The sequence below is a fragment of the Coregonus lavaretus genome (genome assembly GCF_964263955.1).
Source record: "Coregonus lavaretus genome assembly, chromosome: 17".
In the NCBI taxonomy this organism is placed as follows: Eukaryota; Metazoa; Chordata; class Actinopteri; order Salmoniformes; family Salmonidae; genus Coregonus; species Coregonus lavaretus.
The window spans coordinates 33,348,011-33,367,375 of record NC_140004.1 but is presented as its reverse complement, the minus strand read 5'-3'; the positions used below and the strand labels follow the sequence as shown (position 1 = coordinate 33,367,375).

Below are 19,365 nucleotides of genomic sequence, written 5' to 3'. Positions count from 1 at the left end.
TCTTTTCCAATTTGTCAGTTTTTGATGTTGGGAGAAGGGGTGGGTTTTCTTCAGATTATTTTATACTTGTAATCTGCCTTTGTTGCTTGGAATCCCCATCTTGTCTCATCTTCCCACCAAAATAATACAAGTGACTGTTCTTCTACACTTTTAAAGGCGTTATTCTACTCACGTAGGTTAGTAATGAGCGGTAATTAACTGTGACTATGATTAGGTTCGGTAATTTCTTCTTCATTAGTTAAATCTTCCACCTGTTGGTCTCTACCTTTATCTTTATGTGAATTACCAATTTCATCTGTATTCTCTGGTAAGATACTCATTGGTTTATCATTGTCTTTGAATGTTTTTCATCTTTACGATCTCCAGACGGCTTAGCCAGTAATAGCATTTCCAGGAGCTTGGAGAATAGGAGAATCTGTAACATTATAATCATTATGAACAAGAATCCTCTCTGAATATCTCTTTAAACCTGTACAATGAATCAATCCCCACACATGGAGGCAGCTAAGATTAGTCTACACTGAGTGTACAAAATATTAAGAACACCTTTCTGATATTGAGTTGCATATTCTTGATATGGATCATTCTTGATAAACACGGGAAACTGTTGAGCGTGAAAAACCCAGCAGCATTGCAGTTCTTGACACAAAATGGTGTGCCCGGCACCTACTACCATACCCAGTTCAAAGGATCTTAAATATTTTGTCTTGCCCATTCACCCTCTGAATGGCTCACATACACAATCCATGTCTCAAGGCTTAAGAATCCTTCTTTAACCTCTCCCCTTCATCTACACTGATTGAAGTGGTTTTAACAACAAGTGACATCAATAAGGGATCATAGCGTTCACCTAGATTCACCTGGTCAGTCTATGTCATGGAAAGAAAGGTGTTCATAATGTTTTGTATATCTACGGTGTTCAATATGATCCTTCTCATCCTCAGACGTCTGGTCACACTTTATTTGGATAGTCCGGATAGTCCATCTGTAGATGCTCTACAGATGGTCATACTATCAACAAACTATCTGTTGATAAGCAACTGCTTTGCTAATGTTAAAATTCGGGTAAGGTTAGGTTTATAATAAGGATTAGGGTTAATGTTAGGGCTAGGGTAAGGGTTAAGTTTTGGGTTAGGATTAGGGTTAGGGCTAGATTAAATGTTACTGATAGTCTGTAAGTCTGTAGAACATCTATCCAAATATAGTGTTACCCAACATCTTCCTTTGAGGGATTCGTTGACTCTGTGTTCAAGGCAGGATACTCTACCTCCTCTGCAATTTCTTCTATTGGTGGAGTTTCTGAAACCTTGATTTCTCTTGTCATGTAATTCTGTTTGTCCTCATCCTCTTTTTGTCTGATTTCAGTTGCCTCTAATATTGCTGTACCTGTAGTGGTTTCAACCATCTTAGTGACCAGTGGTTCTGTTGTGCTGTCCTTAAAACATTCATATCCACCCTCTTCTGTGTACATTGTGTCCCTCTCAGACAGTATACTTTGAGTGTACCAGTCTCCTTCATTATACATGCTTTCTGCGCCAGTAACAACATCTTCCTGGGACCCTTCAGATACAGTGAAAAACCTGTCTCATTATCCTCAAGAATGGATTCACTAGACATTGCAATTGCCTTTTCAGTTGTAGAAATAATTACCAGAAATATTTTGATCTTGATGTCTTATTCTTTCTACTTCATTACCTTCTGATGTTGAAGTGGGAGTGACTTGTTCTGTCTCCGCTTCCAGTGGCTTTGTTGCGCTTTCCCTTTCAGACCTTTCTGTTGTTTCTTTAAGAAATGGGAAACCAGAATCGAGGGATGCAGTTTGAGCTCCACTTTTTAGATGAGATTAGATCAGTTTACTAGTCACATGCACAGGGTCGCAGATGTAATTGCAGGGTACAGTGAAATTCCAATAGTGAAGGTCAAAAAGAGAAGTGAACGAAACAATAATAAATAAATAAAACAGTAACAATGATAAATGTCCATTGGGGGGTGGGGGCATAGTAAATGTCCGTGGGGGAATGTCCATAGGGGGAGCAGCAGGGGGGAAGTGAGAAGTGGGTGAAACAATAATACAAATATTAATATAGACATATATACATAATGCAGTACAACAGTAGTTTCGTCCTCTGTCTCTACCTCCTCAATGTCTTGTGAACCGGTGATTAACCAAGCAAACAAGGTTCCTTCCTATTGAGAAATGCCCCCCTACAATCATCCTGATGGAACATGTCATTTGTTCCCCCCTTTCTATCCTTCCCATAGAGTTGCAATGGGAAAAAAGGTTGCCAAAAGCCACTAGCCACTGGAGTTTCATTACACAATTAGCAAGTATTCAACTGTTGCTACTTGTTAACAGACACTCATATCCTTAGGGAAGAAAACGGTAGAGTAGTGAGAGAAACTGAGGAAATGGTCAAGGTGACCACGGAACATTTCCGAGGTTTTTTTCAAGAAAGGGCAGTAGATGTAGAGCAGGGAAACATGTTTTTAGAACACCTGTCCCGGCGAGTGCCAGAGGACATTAGAGAAGCGATGAAGGCTCAGATCTCCCTCGAAGAGGTTGAGAGCGCCCTCAGGAGGATGGGAAAAGGGAAGGTGCCCGGGATGGATGGGCTGCCGGCAGCGTTTTAGCTGAAGTTTTGGGGGAAACTTGGTCTGGTAGTCCTCAAAGTCTTGAAGGCCATCCTCGAGACGGGGTTCCCGGGGGGATCGATGGCCGTAGGTGAGCTGTCACTTCTTTACATGAAGTGGGACGCAACAGACCTTGGCAACTGGCGGCCTTTGACCATGCTGTGCGTAGATTATAAGCTGCTTGCGAAGGTTCTAGCGGACCGGTTGCGCACAGCCCTTCCCTACGTCGTCCAGACTTGTGGGATAGAGGGCCGCTCTATTAGGTGGAACCTGAGTTTGATTAGGGACTCCATCGCTTGGGTAGAGGATAGAGGTCTGCCGTTAATGGTAGCAGCACTTGATCAGGCTAAAGCCTTTGATCGAGTGAATATATATTTTCTTTTCAGGGTGTTAGGTAGGTTAGGTTTTGGGGAGATGTATATAGGGTGGATACGTGCTTTATATGTCGGAGCAGGGTGCCGGGTTAATGTAAACGGTCACATGGGTGAGGTTTTTGACCTCGCGTCGGGGGTCAGGCAGGGGTGCCCGCTCTCGGCACTCCTCTTCGTTCTGTACATGGAGCCTCTGGGGGCTGCCATTAGGGCAGACACAGGGGTGGAGGGCTTGCTTATCCCTGGGAGCGGTGGGCTGCACGTTAAGATGACGCAGTACACCGACGACACTTCCTTGTTACTATGCAAGGACTCGTGCCTGACTAGGTCCCTTGCCATCATTGGGGAATTCACCCGAGCGTCGGGAGCGGTTCTCAATCACGCTAAGTCTTCCGTTAAGTTAGTGTAGAGGGGTAGGGATTTAGGATTTGTGTGTGTGTTTTTAGCTGGGTATAAAGGGGGAGGGAAGGTGCTCCCCTGGGGTGTAATTTCTGTTATTGTTCGGTTTTGTGGGTGTTTGATATATATTGTGCTGGGTAGTTTTGTATTGTTATTTTTAGTGATGTTGGGGTTGGGAATTAATGGTGTGTGTAATGTATATGATGATGTATGGTGTGGATTTTTGAATAAGAACTTTAAATCACTAATCAGTGTCTGATCGCGGGACGTATGGACAGGTACGTGAGAAGTGTTCTCCCTGTTTATTTATTATTTCAGTCACAGTTAGTATTTCGTATTTTGGCTGTCAGCCTGTTTTTGACAGAACATTTTTTTTATATATATACAAAAGGGATGTAACCCATACAAAGAGCGAGGTGTAACCTCTACACAATACAATACCCGTAAACAACAAGAGCACAATACACGGTACTCACGAGACCAACAGACATGAGACAATAATCGACAAGGACAATGGGGAACAGAGGGCACATATATGCACATACTAATCAGGGGGAATGGGAACCAGGTGTGCGTAATGAGACAAGACAGTCCGGGGTTGGTGGTAATGATCTAGTTCAGTTACACCTAGAAGGCCGGTGACGTAGACCTCCAGAGCTGGTGAACGAAATGAGCAGCAGTACCGGGAGAATCCGTGACAGGTACAAGGTAATTGAGGTAGATATGTACATACAGGTAGGGATAAAGTGATTAGGCAACAGGATAGATAATAAACAGTAGCAGCAGCGTATATAATGAGTCAAAAGAGTTAGTGCAAAAAGGGTCAATGCAGATAGTCCGGGTAGCTATTGGTTAACTATTTAACTATTTAGCAGTCTTGTGGCTTGGGGGTAGAAGCTGTTCAGGGTCCTGTTGGTTAGAGACTTGGTGCATCGGTACCGCTTGCCGTGCAGTAGCAGAGAGAACAGTCTATGACCATGGTGGCTGGAGTCTTTGACAATTTTTAGGGCCTTCCCCTGACACCGCCTGGTATAGAGGTCCTGGATGGCAGGGAGCTCGGCCCCAGTGATGTACTGGGACATCCGCACTACCCTCTGTAGCGCCTTGCCAAGCAGTTGCCATACCAAGCAGTGATGCAGCCAGTCAAGATGTTCTCAATGGTGCAGCTGTAGAACTTTTTGAGGATCTTTTCAGCCTCCTGAGGGGGAAGAGGCGTTGTCGTGCCCTCTTCACAACTGTATTGGTGTGTGTGGACCATGATAATTCCTTAGTGATGTGGACATCGAGGAACTTGAAGCTCTCAACCTGCTCCACTACAGACCCATTGATATGGATGGGGCGTGCTCAGCCCGCCGTTTCCTGTAGCCCACGATCAGCTCTTGTCTTGCTGACATTGAGGAAGAGACTGAAACTATGCCAATTCACTGAGGGCTGAAATATTTTCATCTTCACCTGCTATACCGCTGCCTTGTGCTCACACACCTGCAGTGGCCCCGTAGCTCAGTTGGTAGAGCATGGCGCTTGCAACGCCAGGGTTGTGGGTTCGATTCCCACGGGGGGCCAGTATGAAAATGTATGCACTCACTAACTGTAAGTCGCTCTGGATAAAAGCGTCTGCTAAATGACTAAAATGTAAAAAACAGGGTCGGTTAGTGTCACTTTCGAGAGACCACTTCCTTTCATTGCCACAAGGAGGCAGTATTAGCAAGGAGCCTAGTCACAATAGATCATGCAGTGAGCCTATGTTGCCTATAAATCGAACACACATAGGAACATTTAGTGACAACCAGTCCTTAAAATAATAGAGATGTATTTGATTAGGATCCCCATTACCCTACGCCAATGGCAACAGCTAATATTACTGGGGTCCCACACATCAAGAAAAATACATTACAGATTAAATACTTTACAATTGACATACATTTAAAACATTAACATGTAATGTGCGTGTGTGTGTGCATCTATCAGTTACACATACATGTCAGTACATACACACAAAAGTAGGTCACATGGGGGAGAGGCGTTGTGCTGTTCACTTGCATTATATGAAGTTCCATGCAATGTAAGTTGACTGTGCAAACAATTTGGAATTTCCAACACAATGTTTCTTATAAAAACATTAAGTGATGCAGTCAGTCTTCCTCAACTCTTAGCCAATAGAGACTGGCATGCATAGTATTGATATTAGCCCTCTAGTTACAATGAAGAGCGAAACTTGACGCTCTGTTTTAGGCCAGCTTCAGCTTAACTAGGTCCTTCTTTGCAGCACTTGACCATATGACTGGACAATAATCAAGATCAGATAAAACTAGAGCCTGCAGAACTAGCTTTTTGGAGTGTAGTGCCAGAAAAGCAGAGCATCTCTTTATCACGGACAGACCTCTCCCCATCTTTACAACCATTGAATCTATATATTTTGACCATGACAGTTTACAATATAAGGTAACTCCAAGTAATTTAGTTTCCTCAACTTGCTCAACAGCCACACCATTCACTGCTAGATTCAGCTGAGGTCTAGAACTTAGGGAATTATTTGTACTAAATAGAATGCTCTTAGTTTTAGAGATGTTCAGTTTATTACTGGACACCCATTCTAAAACTGACTGTAACTCTTTGTTTAGGGTTAGAGTGATTTCACTAGCTGTGGTTGCTGACGTGTATATGGTTGAATCATCAGCATACATGGACACCCAGGCTTTGTTTAATGCCAGTCACAGGTCATTGGTAAAAATAGAAAAGAGTGGGCCAAGAGAGCTGCCCTGCGGTACATCACACTTTACATGTTTAACATTAGAGAAGCTTCCATTAAAGAAAACCCTATGTGTTCTATTAGATACAGTTGAAGTCTGAAGTTTACATACACCTTAGCCAAATACATTTAAACTCAGTTTTTCACAATTCCTGACATTTAATCCTAGTAAAAATTCCCTGTCTTAGGTCAGTTAGGATCACCACTTTATTTTAAGAATGTGAAATGTCAGAATAATAGTAGAGAGAATGATTTATTTCAGCTTTTATTTCTTTCATCACATTCCTAGTGGGTCAGAAGTTTACATACACTCAATTCGTATTTGGTAGCATTGTCTTTTAATTGTTTAACTTGGGTCAAATGTTTCGGGTAGCCTTCCAAAAGCTTCCCACAATAAATTGGGTGAACTTTGGCCCATTCCTCCTGACAGAGCTGGTGTAACTGAGTCAGGTTTGTAGGCCTCCTTGCTCGCACACGATTTTTCAGTTCTGCCCACTATAGGATTGAGGTCAGGGCTTTGTGATGGCCACTCCAATACCTTGACTTTGTTGTCCTTAAGCCATTTTGCCACAACTTTGGAAGTATGCTTGGGGTCATTGTCCATTTGGAAGACCCATTTGCGACCAAGCTTTAACTTCCTGACTGATGTCTTGAGATGTTGCTTCAATATATCCACATAATTTTCCTTCCTCATGATGCCATCTATTTTGTGAAGTGCACCAGTCCCTCCTGCAGCAAAGCAACCCACAGCATGATGCTGCCACCCCCGTGCTTCACGGTTGGGATGGTTTTCTTCGGCTTGCAAGCAGCCCCCTTTTTCCTCCAAACATAACGATGGTCGTTATGGCCAAACAGTTCTATTTTTGTTTCATCAGACCAGAGGACATTTCTCCAAAAAGTACGATCTTTGTCCCCATGTGCAGTTGCAAACCGTAGTCTGGCTTTTTTATGGCGGTTTTGGAGCTGTGGCTTCTTCCTTGCTGAGCGGCCTTTCAGGTTATGTCGATATAGGACTCGTTTTTTACTGTGGATATAGATACTTTTGTACCTGTTTCCTTCAGCATCTTCACAAGGTCCTTTGCTGTTGTTCTGGGATTGATTTGCACTTCGCACCAAAGTACGTTCATCTCTAGGAGACAGAACGCGTCTCCTTCCTGACGGCTGCGTGGTCCCATGGTGTTTATACTTACATACTATTGTTTATACAGATGAACGTGGTACCTTCAGGCGTTTGGAAATTTCTCCCAAGGATGAACCAGACTTGTGGAGGTCTACAATCTTTTTTCTGAGGTCTTGGCTGATTTCTTTTGATTTTCCCATGGTGTCAAGCAAAGAGGCACTGAATTTGAAGGTAGGCCTTGAAATGCATCCACATGTACACCTCCAATTGACTCAAATGACGTCAATTAGCCTATCAGAAGCTTCTAAAGCCATGACATCATTTTCTAGAATTTTCCAAGCTGTTTAAAGGCACAATCAACTTAGTGTATGTAAACTTCTGACCCACTGGAATTGTGATACAGTGAATTATAAGTGAAATAATCTTTCTGTAAACAATTGTTGGAAAAATTACTTGTGTCATGCAGAAAGTAGATGTCCTAACCGACTTGCCAAAACTATAGTTTGTTAACAAGAAATTTGTGGAGTGGTTGAAAAACGAATTTTAATGACTCCAACCTAAGTGTATGTAAAGTTCCGACTTCAACTGTAGATAGTTCTGAATCCACGATATGGCAGAGGTTGAAAAGCCATAACATACGTTTTTTCAACAACAGGTTATGGTCAATAATATCAAAGGCTGTACTGAAGTCTAACAGTACAGCTCACACAATCTTATTATCAATTTCTTTCAACCAATCATCAGTCATTTGTATCAGTGCAGTACATGTTGAGTGCACTTCTCTATAAGGATGCTGAAAGTCTGTTGTTGATTTGTTTAGGGAGAAATAGCATTGTATTTGGTCAAACACAATTTTTTCCAGCAGTTTGCTAAGAGCTGGCAAGCTGATAGGTCGGCTGTTAGAACCACTAAAGGCCGCTTTACCATTCTTGGGTAGTGGAGTTACTTTGGCTTCCCTCCAGGCCTGAAGACAAACACTTTCCTCTAGGCTCAGATTAAAGATATGACAGATAGGAGTGGCTATAGAGTCAGCTACCATCCTCAGTAGCGTTCCATCTAAGTTGTTCATGCCAGGAGGTTTTTTCATTATTGATCGATAACAATACTTTTTCAACTAAATTTACCAAATTCTAACTTACAATGCTTTTCTTTCATATTTTTTTTTTTATATATACATGAATACAATGGCTCACTGTTCGTTGTTGGCATTTCCTGCCTAAATTTGCCCAATTTGCCAATGACGTAATCAATAAAATATTTGGCAATATCAAATGGTTTTGTGATGAATGAGTCATCTGATTCGATGAAGGATGGAGTTGAATTTGTCTTTCTGCCCATAATTTCATTTAAAGTACTCCAACGTTTTTTTTGCCATGATTATTTATATAATTGATCTTGGCTTCATAATACAAGCAACAGCTTTGTTAGCTAGAGAGATTGAGTCTATTTTCAACAGACAGATTCAGTGCAACACGGTACTGTTGTTGTTGTTGCGTACTATGGCAGTTCGTGCACATATAGTTTATCTTGTGTATCCTAGACTACATTTCCCATGATGCCTTACGGGGTTAATAAGGAAATGTGACTTGTATAAACACCAGCAGCCGCTGGTTGAATATCATTTATTTCTAAACTTTACAACATTTGGCAATAGTTATAACTAATATTTAATTATCTCGATCTAAGCTGATATGGAAGAATCGTAAATTAGGTAGGAAGCTATCAGTGCTGAATTGTTTCAAGTTTTAACTAGCTAGCTAACGTTATGTGTGCTCATGAACTCGGGTAAATCAACAACAGCTTTGTTAGCTAGCTAGCTAAGTAGCTAGCTAGGATGTTTTTCTGTTCAGTTTGTGGCATATGTGGCTTTGACCAATTTCTTCCTGGAATCTTTTCCATTATTTGAGTTTTTACCGATATGTGCACTTTGATTTATATCATATGTGGCTTGTTGCATGTGTAGCCTACAATATTCACACTGTATCTTACTGTATTATAAGCTAGACAACCTCAGGGTGACAGTGCATAGCTAGCTAGTATTTTTCTTGTGAGACCTGTTTGATATCCTCAGGATTCAAAAGCCCTTAGTTTTGTTTAGACATAATTCATGCTCAATGTTTCTCTTTATGGCATGACTGTAAGTCGCTTTGGATAAAAGCGTCTGCTAAATGGCATATTATTATATTATGGCAAGGTGCATTCTGACCCTCCCCCCATCCCTGTGCTCTTAAATTAGTACGGGCCCTCGTCAAAAGTAGTGCGCTATAGGGAATGGGGTGCCATTTCAAATCAAATGTTATTTGTCACATACACGTGTTTAGCAGATGTTATTGCTGGTGTAGCGAAATCCTTGGGATAGAAACTGGGCTTGTTCGACAGTGCAGGCAACAGCTGAAAAACTGATCTACAAATAACCTTGCATCATAAATAACTAGCAAGGCCTACTTATTATTTATAGGTTAGTCGTCACAATTTACCCACAATGCATCATGGATGTGATGCCATAGAGATAGATAGAGGACACTAGTGCCCGAAAGCTCATTTTAACTTGAGGACTTTCAGCATTTTGAAATAATCAACTGGGTGGGACTTCCTATGGGTTAAGAAAGGACCACATGATTCCATCCAGGTCATCAGGAGGGATCAGATAATGAATTATACTCATGTGGAAACATTCCATAAATGCAGGTGGCAGTAAATTGCCAACCTTGGCTTTATACCTGTTCAAAGTGTGCACCATATCAGTATGTTTGCCAGCCACTGAGGTATAATAAGAACTGGAGACTGTGTCCAATATGTCTGACCGTTGTTCGCATACGCCGATTTATGGACAGTCTATATCCGGGATGTATCTGGTTCACATGCGCACTAGCACTCAGTACACACAGAGAGCAGCAACGACATCATCCAAAAACATGGCAGACATTGGATGAATATAAAAATGTTAATATGTTCAGCTGTGTGTGATGGGGAGAAAAAAAAAACGGCCTCAGCGACGATTATTTTAATAATTCAATGGATGTTTTGTGCACAAAGGAGATGACCAAAGTTTCTTATTAGGAATTTTCAAATATGACTTAATAATAATAATAATATGCCATTTAGCAGACGCTTTTATCCAAAGCGACTTACAGTCATGCGTGCATACATTTTTGTGTATGGGTGGTCCCGGGGATCGAACCCACTACCTTGGCGTTACAAGCGCCGTGCTCTACCAGCTGAGCTACAGAGGTCTATGCAAATTGTCTTTCTGGGCCTGGCGTCAGTTAAACTGCCATACCGAAGCAAAACTGTAGGAGCAGTCGAAACCTTGCTTCTAGACCAGAACCCAGGCCCCTTGTTGCCAACTTATAGAAGTAGTAGAAGAAGAAAATTGACTATTTCAAAATGCAGATGGCCTAAATGGCGCTGCCTGTGCTCTCAAAGACACCACAATGGGACAGATACAATGATGCCATGTCTATCTACAGTTGAAGTCGGAAGTTTACATACACCTTAGCCAAATGCATTTAAACTCAGTTTTTCACAATTCCTGACATTTAATCCTAGTAAAAAGTCCCTGTTTTAGGTCAGTTAGGATCACCACTTTATTTTAAGAATGTGAAAATGTCAGAATAATAGTAGAGTGATTTATTTAAGCTTTTATTTCTTTAATCACATTCCCAGTGGGTCAGAAGTTTACATACACTCAATTAGTATTTGGTAGCATTGCCTTTAAATTGTTTAACTTGGGTCAAACGTGTCGGGTAGCCTTCCACAAGCTCCCACAATAAGTTGGGTGAATTTTGGCCCATTCCTCCTGACAGAGCTGGTGTAACTGAGTCAGGTTTGTAGGCCTCCTTGCTCGCACACACTTTTTCAGTTCTGCCCACAAATGTTCTATAGGATTGAGGTCAGGGCTTTGTGATGGCCACTCCAATACCTTGACTTTGTTGTCCTTAAGCCATTTTGCCACAACTTTGGAAGTATGCTTGGTGTCATTGTCCATTTGGAAGACCCATTTGCGACCAAGCTGTAACTTCCTGACTGATGTCTTGAGATGTTGGTTCAATATATCCACATAATTTTCCTTCCTCATGATGCCATCTATTTTGTGAAGTGCACCAGTCCTTCCTGCAGCAAAGCACCCCCACAGCATGATGCTGCCACCCTTGTGCTTCACGGTTGGGATGGTGTTCTTCGGCTTGCAAGTCCCCCCTTTTTCCTCCAAACATAACGATGGTCATTATGGCCAAACAGTTCTATTTTTGTTTCATCAGACCAGAGGACATTTCTCCAAAAAGTACCATCTTTGTCCCCATGTGCAGTTGCAAACCGTAGTCTGGCTTTTTTATGGCAGTTTTGGAGCTGTGGCTTCTTCCTTGCTGAGCGGCCTTTCAGGTTATGTCGATATAGGACTCGTTTTTTACTGTGGATATAGATACTTTTGTACCTGTTTCCTCCAGCATCTTCACAAGGTCCTTTGCTGTTGTTCTGGGATTGATTTGCACTTTTTGCACCAAAGTACATTAAACTCTAGGAGACAGAACGTGTCTCCTTCCTGAGCAGTATGACAGCTGCGTGGTCCCATGGTGTTTATACTTGTGTACTATTGTTTGTACAGATGAACGTGGTACCTTCAGGCGTTTGGAAATTGCTCCCAAGGATGAACCAGACTTGTGGATGTCTACAATTCTTTTTTTGAGGTCTTGGCTGATTTCTTTTGATATTCTCATGATGTCAAGCAAAGAGGCACTGAGTTTGAAGGTAGGCCTTGAAATACATCCACAGGTACACCTCCAATTGACTCAAATGATGTCAATTAGCCTATCAGAAGCTTCTAAAGCCATGACATAATTTTCTGGAATTTTCCAAGCTGTTTAAAGGCACAGTCCACTTAGTGTATGTAAACTTCTGACCCACTGGAATTGTGATACAGTGAATTATAAGTGAAATAATCTGTCTGTAAACAATTGTTGGAAAAATTACTTGTGTCATGCACAAAGTAGATGTTCTAACCGACTTGCCAAAACTATAGTTTGTTAACAAGAAATTTGTGGAGTGGTTGAAAAACAAGTTTTAATGACTCCAACCTAAGTGTATGTAAACTTCTGACTTCAACTGTAAGTCTATTTGTGATGCTTTACTATTTTCATTTAGGGCACCTGACCATATGCAAGACTATACCCCACCTAACACCTGTTCAACCCCATCTGAGTGCTTACCCCTAAACCAGTGGAATGAGACAGGGGAATGTGGAAGTGAGTTAGCAGTTGACACAGTGAAACAGGAACTGAAATCAAGGGCCATTGTGAGTAGCCTAATGGTGCATTCATAACCAAGTGGGAAGATGGTATTTACCGCATACGACTGGGGAAAAACCTGTTGAACTGCCCTCCAACTCTGACGTCACATATTAAGAAAATGACCATGATAACAGTATTTCCGGCAGTTAAATGCAACAACAAAACATTATTTATAACAAACAATCTATTCATGTTTTTTTTTAACACTATAATTTGTTTGCGAGTATGATAGCTGTACTTTTAGCAGCTTTTTTGCCATTAGCAAATCGACGTTTGTCAATTAGTTCAAAGCACGTGAATGCCTCCAACTCGTATTTACGACTTCACAACTGGGTATTACCACCACCCCACTTGGATATGAACGCAGCATCCTATGTCGTTTCGTTAGACGTAGGAGTCAGATTGAGGTATTTAGACCCAACGGCTTTTGGTCAGAAACCATTTAGGGATTTTTCAAGCCGCTAGACACAGAGGTGGAACAGAAACAGAATCACACTTGAGCTGTCTTATCTTGCTAAGAGATCTGCTCATGTTGTGTTGACTGCTAGACAAGATAGTCAGGACAAACTGAACGTATGTTTTTTCTATATAGCCTATGCTTTTATTATTGTCCATTTCACCTGCTTCACACTTCTCAGAGTGGAGGTTTGTTCCTACTCTGAAAATGTCCAGACTTCTATAACCATGCAATTCCATTAAATAACTTTCTTTCCATTTTTTCTTGTGTCTTCAAACTAACTTGCAGATTGTTCCACCAGGATGAGATCCATCGTGTCTTTCTACTTCTGCTACCTGCTGTGCCTGTGCCTGGGGATCGCCTGTGTGGTGTTTGTGTCCATCTGGAACTCCCAGTGGCGTGGTGGCTTTGCCTGGGATGGCTCGCCCCTTCAGTTTAACTGGCACCCTGTCCTGATGGTCACAGGTCTGGTCGTGCTCTACGGCAATGGTGAGTGGCTCAGGAAGTGCTTTTACTTCCAGTCTTTGGTGCAGGCGGATGTGTCTCAGCCTTTGAAATGAGAACTTGACGTTTTTTAATTGCACTGACGGTCTCATGTTTGGATAGTTTGTGTTATATATGGAGGTTTTCTATGTAGGTGAGTGGCTTTAGTTAGTTGTAGTGAAACTACAATCAAGTGGTTTCACTTTCCCTTGTTGATGCAGATGAATGTGTCTCAGACATTAATTGGAAGTAAGAACTGAAAGCATTTAAATCACAATGAATGATGGTCTCATGTTTGGATATATTATGTTATGTAGGATATGAAGATATTCTGTGTTGGTGTTTCGGCACATAGAAAGCTAAATAAAGCCACCTTAACTTCCTTCCCTGCTCCCTTCTCGTCTTTCCCTTGCACCGTAGACATGTCAAGAACTTAACCACATTGACAGTGTACTGCAAGGCTATTCAACTGGCGGCCCGCGGGCCAGATCAGGACCGTTTATTAATTTAGACTGGCCCTTTGATCAATTCTGAACATTAATAAAAGATCAGCAAAAAAATCCCTGCCAAAATCTGACATTCAGTGCCAAAATGCAATTTTTTTGCTGGTTCTAGCGCCTATATGGATTATTATTTCTTCATATGAGTTTGGCTCTAGCGTTTGAACGGTTTAATCTTCACAATATTATGACCCCATTCCTAAAAGCTAAGACTCTCAGGAACAAATACGTGCCTTCTGTTTCCCTCTCTGGTGCTCACAAGGAATCGTTAGAAGGGAGCGTGACAGAAAAACACCTAATGGCTGAGGGAAATGAATTCAAAGCATACTTCCTTCAGCCTGGAATTTTAAATTACCTGATTTAACATATCCTTGTGTTATTTATTGAGATGCTTAGTTTTCAGATCATTCTAAAATGACCTAATTACTTTGAAGAAGCTTTTAATAGTTGTTTAAATTAAATTAAAAAACGGTAAGCGAGCGTTGTGCCTTTTCCTTTTCAATGATTATAAAATGTTTTGGTTGCACCTCGACTCATGTTGGTTGAGCGCCTTCCACTTCTTTCCGAATTACTTTTTGCTTTTTTATACAGTTCTTCCAATTAACTTTTTTAGATCTGGCCCCTGTAAGAATATAGTTGAATAGCCCTGGTGTACTGTATACATGAGATAAAGACAATTAAAACAAAGCTTCAATTGCAACTTATATCCAAGTCAAGTGAGTGCTGGCCTTTTTACATTTTGGATCTTGACTTGTCTAACCTCTAGGAGCGGTGCTGTACCGCGTTCCCCTCACATGGGGGCAGAATAAGCTGCCCTGGAAGCTGCTGCATGCTGGTGTCATGCTCCTGGCCCTGCTCTGCTCCGTCCTTGGCCTCTGTGCTGTGTTTGACTTCCACAATGCCAACAACACTCCCAACCTCTACTCCTTGCACAGCTGGATTGGCATTTGCACTACAGCACTCTTCACCACTCAGGTTTAGTATATCTGCCACTGCCAACACACAAATTAAAACAGCATTGTCTTAAAACAACTGTCAACTCATATTATGCCATAGAATGGCCTACAAGTATTATGCCCTACTTGGCATGTATGGTGATTGTTAGACTTGTTATGCCACTTTCTATGGCTGTGAGAGGCTGACATATGTTTGTTTTGTTTTCAGTGGGTGATGGGCCTTGCTGGCTTCCTCCTGCCCTGTTCACCCATGTCATTCCGCAAGCTGCTGAAGCCTGCCCATGTGTGGATGGGAGGCTGCATACTGATACTCAGCATCGTGTCCTGCATCTCAGGGATCAACGAGAAGCTCTTCTTTGCACTGTAAGGGACATAGGGTGCTATTTGAGACACAGCTAATGTTCCAAAAGGGTTCTTCGGTTGTCCCCACAGGAGAACCCTTTTTGGTTCCACATAGAACCCTTTTGGGTGAAAAACAATCCACTAGGGCAGTGTTTCTCAATCCTGGTCCTGGGGACCCAAAGGGGTGCCATCTTTTTGTTTGTTGCCCTAGCACTTTTTTATTTTTTGGGAGCACTAACACTTCATTCAACTAATCAACTCATCATCATCAAGCCATTGATTTGAATCAGGTACAGTGCATTCGGAAAGTATTCAGACCCCTTGACTTTTTCCACATTTTGTTACATTACAGCCTTATTCTAAAATTGATTAAATTACTTTTTTTCCTCATCAATCTACACACAATAGCCCATAATGACAAAGTGAAAACAGGTTTTTAGATGTTTTTGCAAATGTATTAAAAATAAAAAAACATAAGTATTCAGACTCTTTGATATGAGACTCGAAATTGAGCTCAGGTTTATCCTGTTTCAATTGATCATCCTTGAGATGTTTCTACATCTTGATTAAAGTCCACCTGTGGTATATTCAATTGATTGGACATGATTTGGAAAGGCACACACCTGTCTACAGTTGTCCCACTGTTGACAGTGCATGTCAGAGCAAAAACCAAGCAATGAGGTCGAAGGAAGTGTCCGTAGAGCTCCGAGACAGGATTGTGTCGAGGCACAGATCTGGGGAAGAGTAACAAAACATGTCTGCAGCATTGAAAGTCCCCAAGAACACAGTGGCCTCCATCATTCCTAAGTGGAAGAAGTTTGGAACCACCAATACTCTTCCTAGAGCTGGCCCCCCTGCCAAACTGAGTAATCGGGGGAGAAGGCCTTGGTTTTTCTGCGGCAGGGACTGGGAGACTAGTCAGGATTGAGGGAAGATGAACGGATTGAACCCGATTTAACATCTCTGGAGAGACCTGAAAATTGCTGTGAAGCGACGCTCCCCATCCAACCTGACAGAGTTTGAGAGGATCTGCAGAAAAGAATGTGAGAAACTCCCCAAATACAGGTGTGCCAAGCTTGTAGCGTCATACCAAAGAAGACTCGAGGTTGTAATAGCTGTCAAAGGTGCTTCAACAAAGTCCTGAGTAAAGGGTCTGAATACTTATGTAATTGTGATATTTACGTTTTCTATTTTTAATACAATTGCAAAAAAATCTAAAAACCTGTTTTTGCTTTATCATTATGGGGTATTGTGTGTAGATTGATGAGGGGAAAAAAACAATCTAATCCATTTTAGAATAAGGCTGTAACGTAACAAAATGTGGAAAAAGTCAAGGGGTCTGTATACTTTCCGAATGCACTGTGTGTATGTTAGTGCTAGGGCAAAAACAAAAATGTGCACCCCTTTGAGTCCCTAGGACCAGGATTGAGAAACACTGTACTTGGGAATAGGTTGCCATTTGGGACACATTGTATATATTTTTTATTGAGTAGGAAACAATGTACTGTATAAACACATATTTCCATAATATAGCTAAAGACATCTACTTGTGTTGGACAATATTATTCAAACTGTATACAAAGTGTTGTATTGATTATTTATTCAGGAAAGGAACCACCAATGGGACAAAGCCATATGGCAACCTGCCACCTGAGGCATTGGTCGCCAACTCGTTAGGAGTCTTGATCGTAGCCTTTGGATTGGTCGTCCTGAAGATTCTCTCCAATCAGAATTGGCAGCGACCAGAGCCTAGAAGTGAGGACCTGGGCTACAGTGTGAGTGCAACAAACCTTCTGATGTCATGTTGCCAAGTCAGATGTCCTGACCGAGTGCTGCACTGAATATGATGTGTAAAAACCATAACAGATTTGTGTATGTGGGTAGAGCTGTAATATCTTCATAGCTGTTTGTATTGTTTTATAAGTACAGTATTGTGTGTTGTGAGACGGTTATAAACCCTATTTGATCTAAAACAGATTCATTATTTGAATTACATTTGAAAATGCTATTTTATTTTGCAATACTATATTCATACTAGGTGAAAATGTATTCACATATGTATTCAACTCCTTTGTGTTTTTAACTAACTTAATGTTTCCACATGCAGCCACTGCTTCAAGGCGACAGCTAATAGAAGAGATGAGGAGGCTTCAAACCCGCTCTCAGCTGTTAACCATACTACTGAAGCTATCCATCAATGTTATCTGCCCCTGCTGGGTCCAAAGTTGCCTTAAACAAATAATGAGATGCTGAATGTCCTAGCCACTGTCAGGACCATAAGGCATAAGGGCCCCCGGCCACTAGGGGGTCTGAATTTACTGTTGAGAGTTACAATTTCAAAATTTGGTATTGCATCAGCAGTTTTTCTCTTATGTCAGTCACTGACAGTCACTGAATTAGCCCATGTCAGCTAAACACATTTTTATTGGTTAGTTAGTCTAGCCGGCTATCTAAACATTGTAGTAATCATGGCCAAATTACTGACTGGGCACGCAGGGTACATGCCAAGGGGCCCTGACCTCCAGGGGGCCCCCATTGATTTTGGTAGTCATTCTCACTCAGATATCATATTAAAGGGATACTTCGGGATTTCGGCAATGAGGCCTTTTATCTACTTCCCCGGAGTCAGAAGAACTTGTGGATACCATTTTTATGTCTCTGTGTCCAGTATGAGGGACGTTAGAGGTAGTTTCGGGAGCCAATGCTAACTAGTGTTAGCGCAATGACTGGAAGTCTATGGGTATCTGCTAGCAAGCCAGCAGATACCCATAGACTTCCAGTCATTGCGCTAACGCTAGTTAGACATTGCGATAGCACTAGCTAGCAACTTCCTTCAAACCGCACACAGAGACATTCAAATGGTATCCACGACTCTTGGGAAGTCGATAAAGAGCCTCATTGTCAAAATCCCAAAGTATTCCTTTAACATGGCATAAGTCATGGCAAATTGTGTAAAATTGCAGGAAATCAGCTGTAAAATTGCAAACGTTTCTCTACCCCATGGCAAAATGTGTAGAATTGCATGAAGTTAGTTATAAAATTGCTAAATGTTCTCTCCGCCCCTTGTCAAAATGTGTAGAATTGTAGAAAACGTAAAAATGTTTCTCTCCACCGTCAAGATGGGACCACAAAAATGTTTTGCTTGTGTTCCTCAAGGCCCCCAAAAGGCTAGTGCTGGCCCTGTTCAGGACAGTGTTGTCTTTGTTGTTGTTTTATTTTTACTTTTTTTGTTTAAAATAAATGCACTGTTGGTTAAGGGCTGTAAGTAAGCATTTCACTGTAATGTCTGCACCTGTTGTATTCGGCGCATGTGACCAATAAAATTTGATTTGATTTGAAGCAGTAATATGTGTCCCATCAAGATATACATTTTATACATTTATTAATTAGTAGATTTCACATTGCTGCCTTGTTTTTTAAAGAATAAGAAATGAATAAAGTATGATGAACTCAAAGATATTACTGTGTTTCAGCATTTCTTTGTGACTGCAATTCCTGTTGTGCATGTAACTTAGGCTGTAGTTTCATCATTAAAGCTAGTCTGGGATTTGGGAATCTGTTCAAAGGTCATTTCAGTTATTTATATTGACCATTCAGTATTTTCCACACAAACAATATGTTGTGTTCTTATGGGGTAAGAGAAAGCTACAGCTACTATAGGCCTATTCAAAAATATTAATTTGAAGACTTGTGGGCTATCGTTTTCACATGGTGGCAGCAGTATCAAGGATTCAGTATGGAGAGCAAATATCCGACTAAATTGATAGTCGTGCGTATGCGCAATTTGCGGATTTGCGGACTACATGGCATTTTAGATACAGTCGGGCAGGCTATACAAGTGCACAATGTCACACAATGTATGTGGATCTGTTATTTAATTTGATCCCTTAGGGCCTCGGGTGGTATTGGGAAGGGGGGAAGGGGGTGTAGCTTCATTTTGTGTGTATGTATTCATGTTTGCTGACTATTATTACTAAATAAACATTTGATCACAAAAAAAAGTATTTGGATCTTTGCTTTCTGAATGTCACAGTGTTACCATACATGTATACACTCAATTCATGGTAAGGGT

General features: G+C 41.3%; 1 protein-coding gene across 17 annotated transcripts; it reads left to right on the top strand.

Moving 5' to 3' along the window:
• The first annotated feature begins 8,824 nt into the window (after positions 1–8,824).
• On the top strand, positions 8,825–18,752 carry cyb561a3a (cytochrome b561 family, member A3a). 17 transcript variants are annotated; one of them, XR_014614569.1, is made up of 9 exons: positions 8,825–8,981; positions 11,874–12,016; positions 12,410–12,510; positions 13,301–13,501; positions 14,762–14,970; positions 15,160–15,314; positions 16,900–17,068; positions 17,401–17,517; positions 18,209–18,752. XR_014614569.1 is itself a non-coding variant. In XM_084181423.1 (8 exons), exons 4-8 carry the CDS (start codon positions 13,315–13,317, stop codon positions 17,422–17,424), a joined length of 744 nt encoding a protein of 247 aa, XP_084037549.1. In that variant the 5' UTR covers positions 8,825–8,981; positions 11,874–12,016; positions 12,410–12,560; positions 13,301–13,314; the 3' UTR covers positions 17,425–18,752. The 17 variants fall into 17 exon arrangements, 9 of the variants coding, with proteins under 9 accessions (XP_084037549.1, XP_084037552.1, XP_084037554.1 ...); XR_014614575.1 differs by having other exon boundaries at positions 8,841–8,981; positions 12,410–12,560; XR_014614568.1 differs by lacking the exon at positions 11,874–12,016 and having other exon boundaries at positions 13,314–13,501.
• The last annotated feature ends 613 nt before the right edge of the window (positions 18,753–19,365 follow it).

Excerpts from the sequence above, each read along its gene's own strand:
- cyb561a3a (XM_084181421.1), top strand. The coding sequence starts at position 12,423 with ATGCAAGACTATACCCCACCTAACACCTGTTCAACCCCATCTGAGTGC. Across the intron at positions 13,502-14,761 it reads GGTCGTGCTCTACGGCAATG|GAGCGGTGCTGTACCGCGTT; the intron begins GTGAGTGGCTCA and ends TCTAACCTCTAG. Across the intron at positions 14,971-15,159 it reads CAGCACTCTTCACCACTCAG|TGGGTGATGGGCCTTGCTGG; the intron begins GTTTAGTATATC and ends TTTTGTTTTCAG.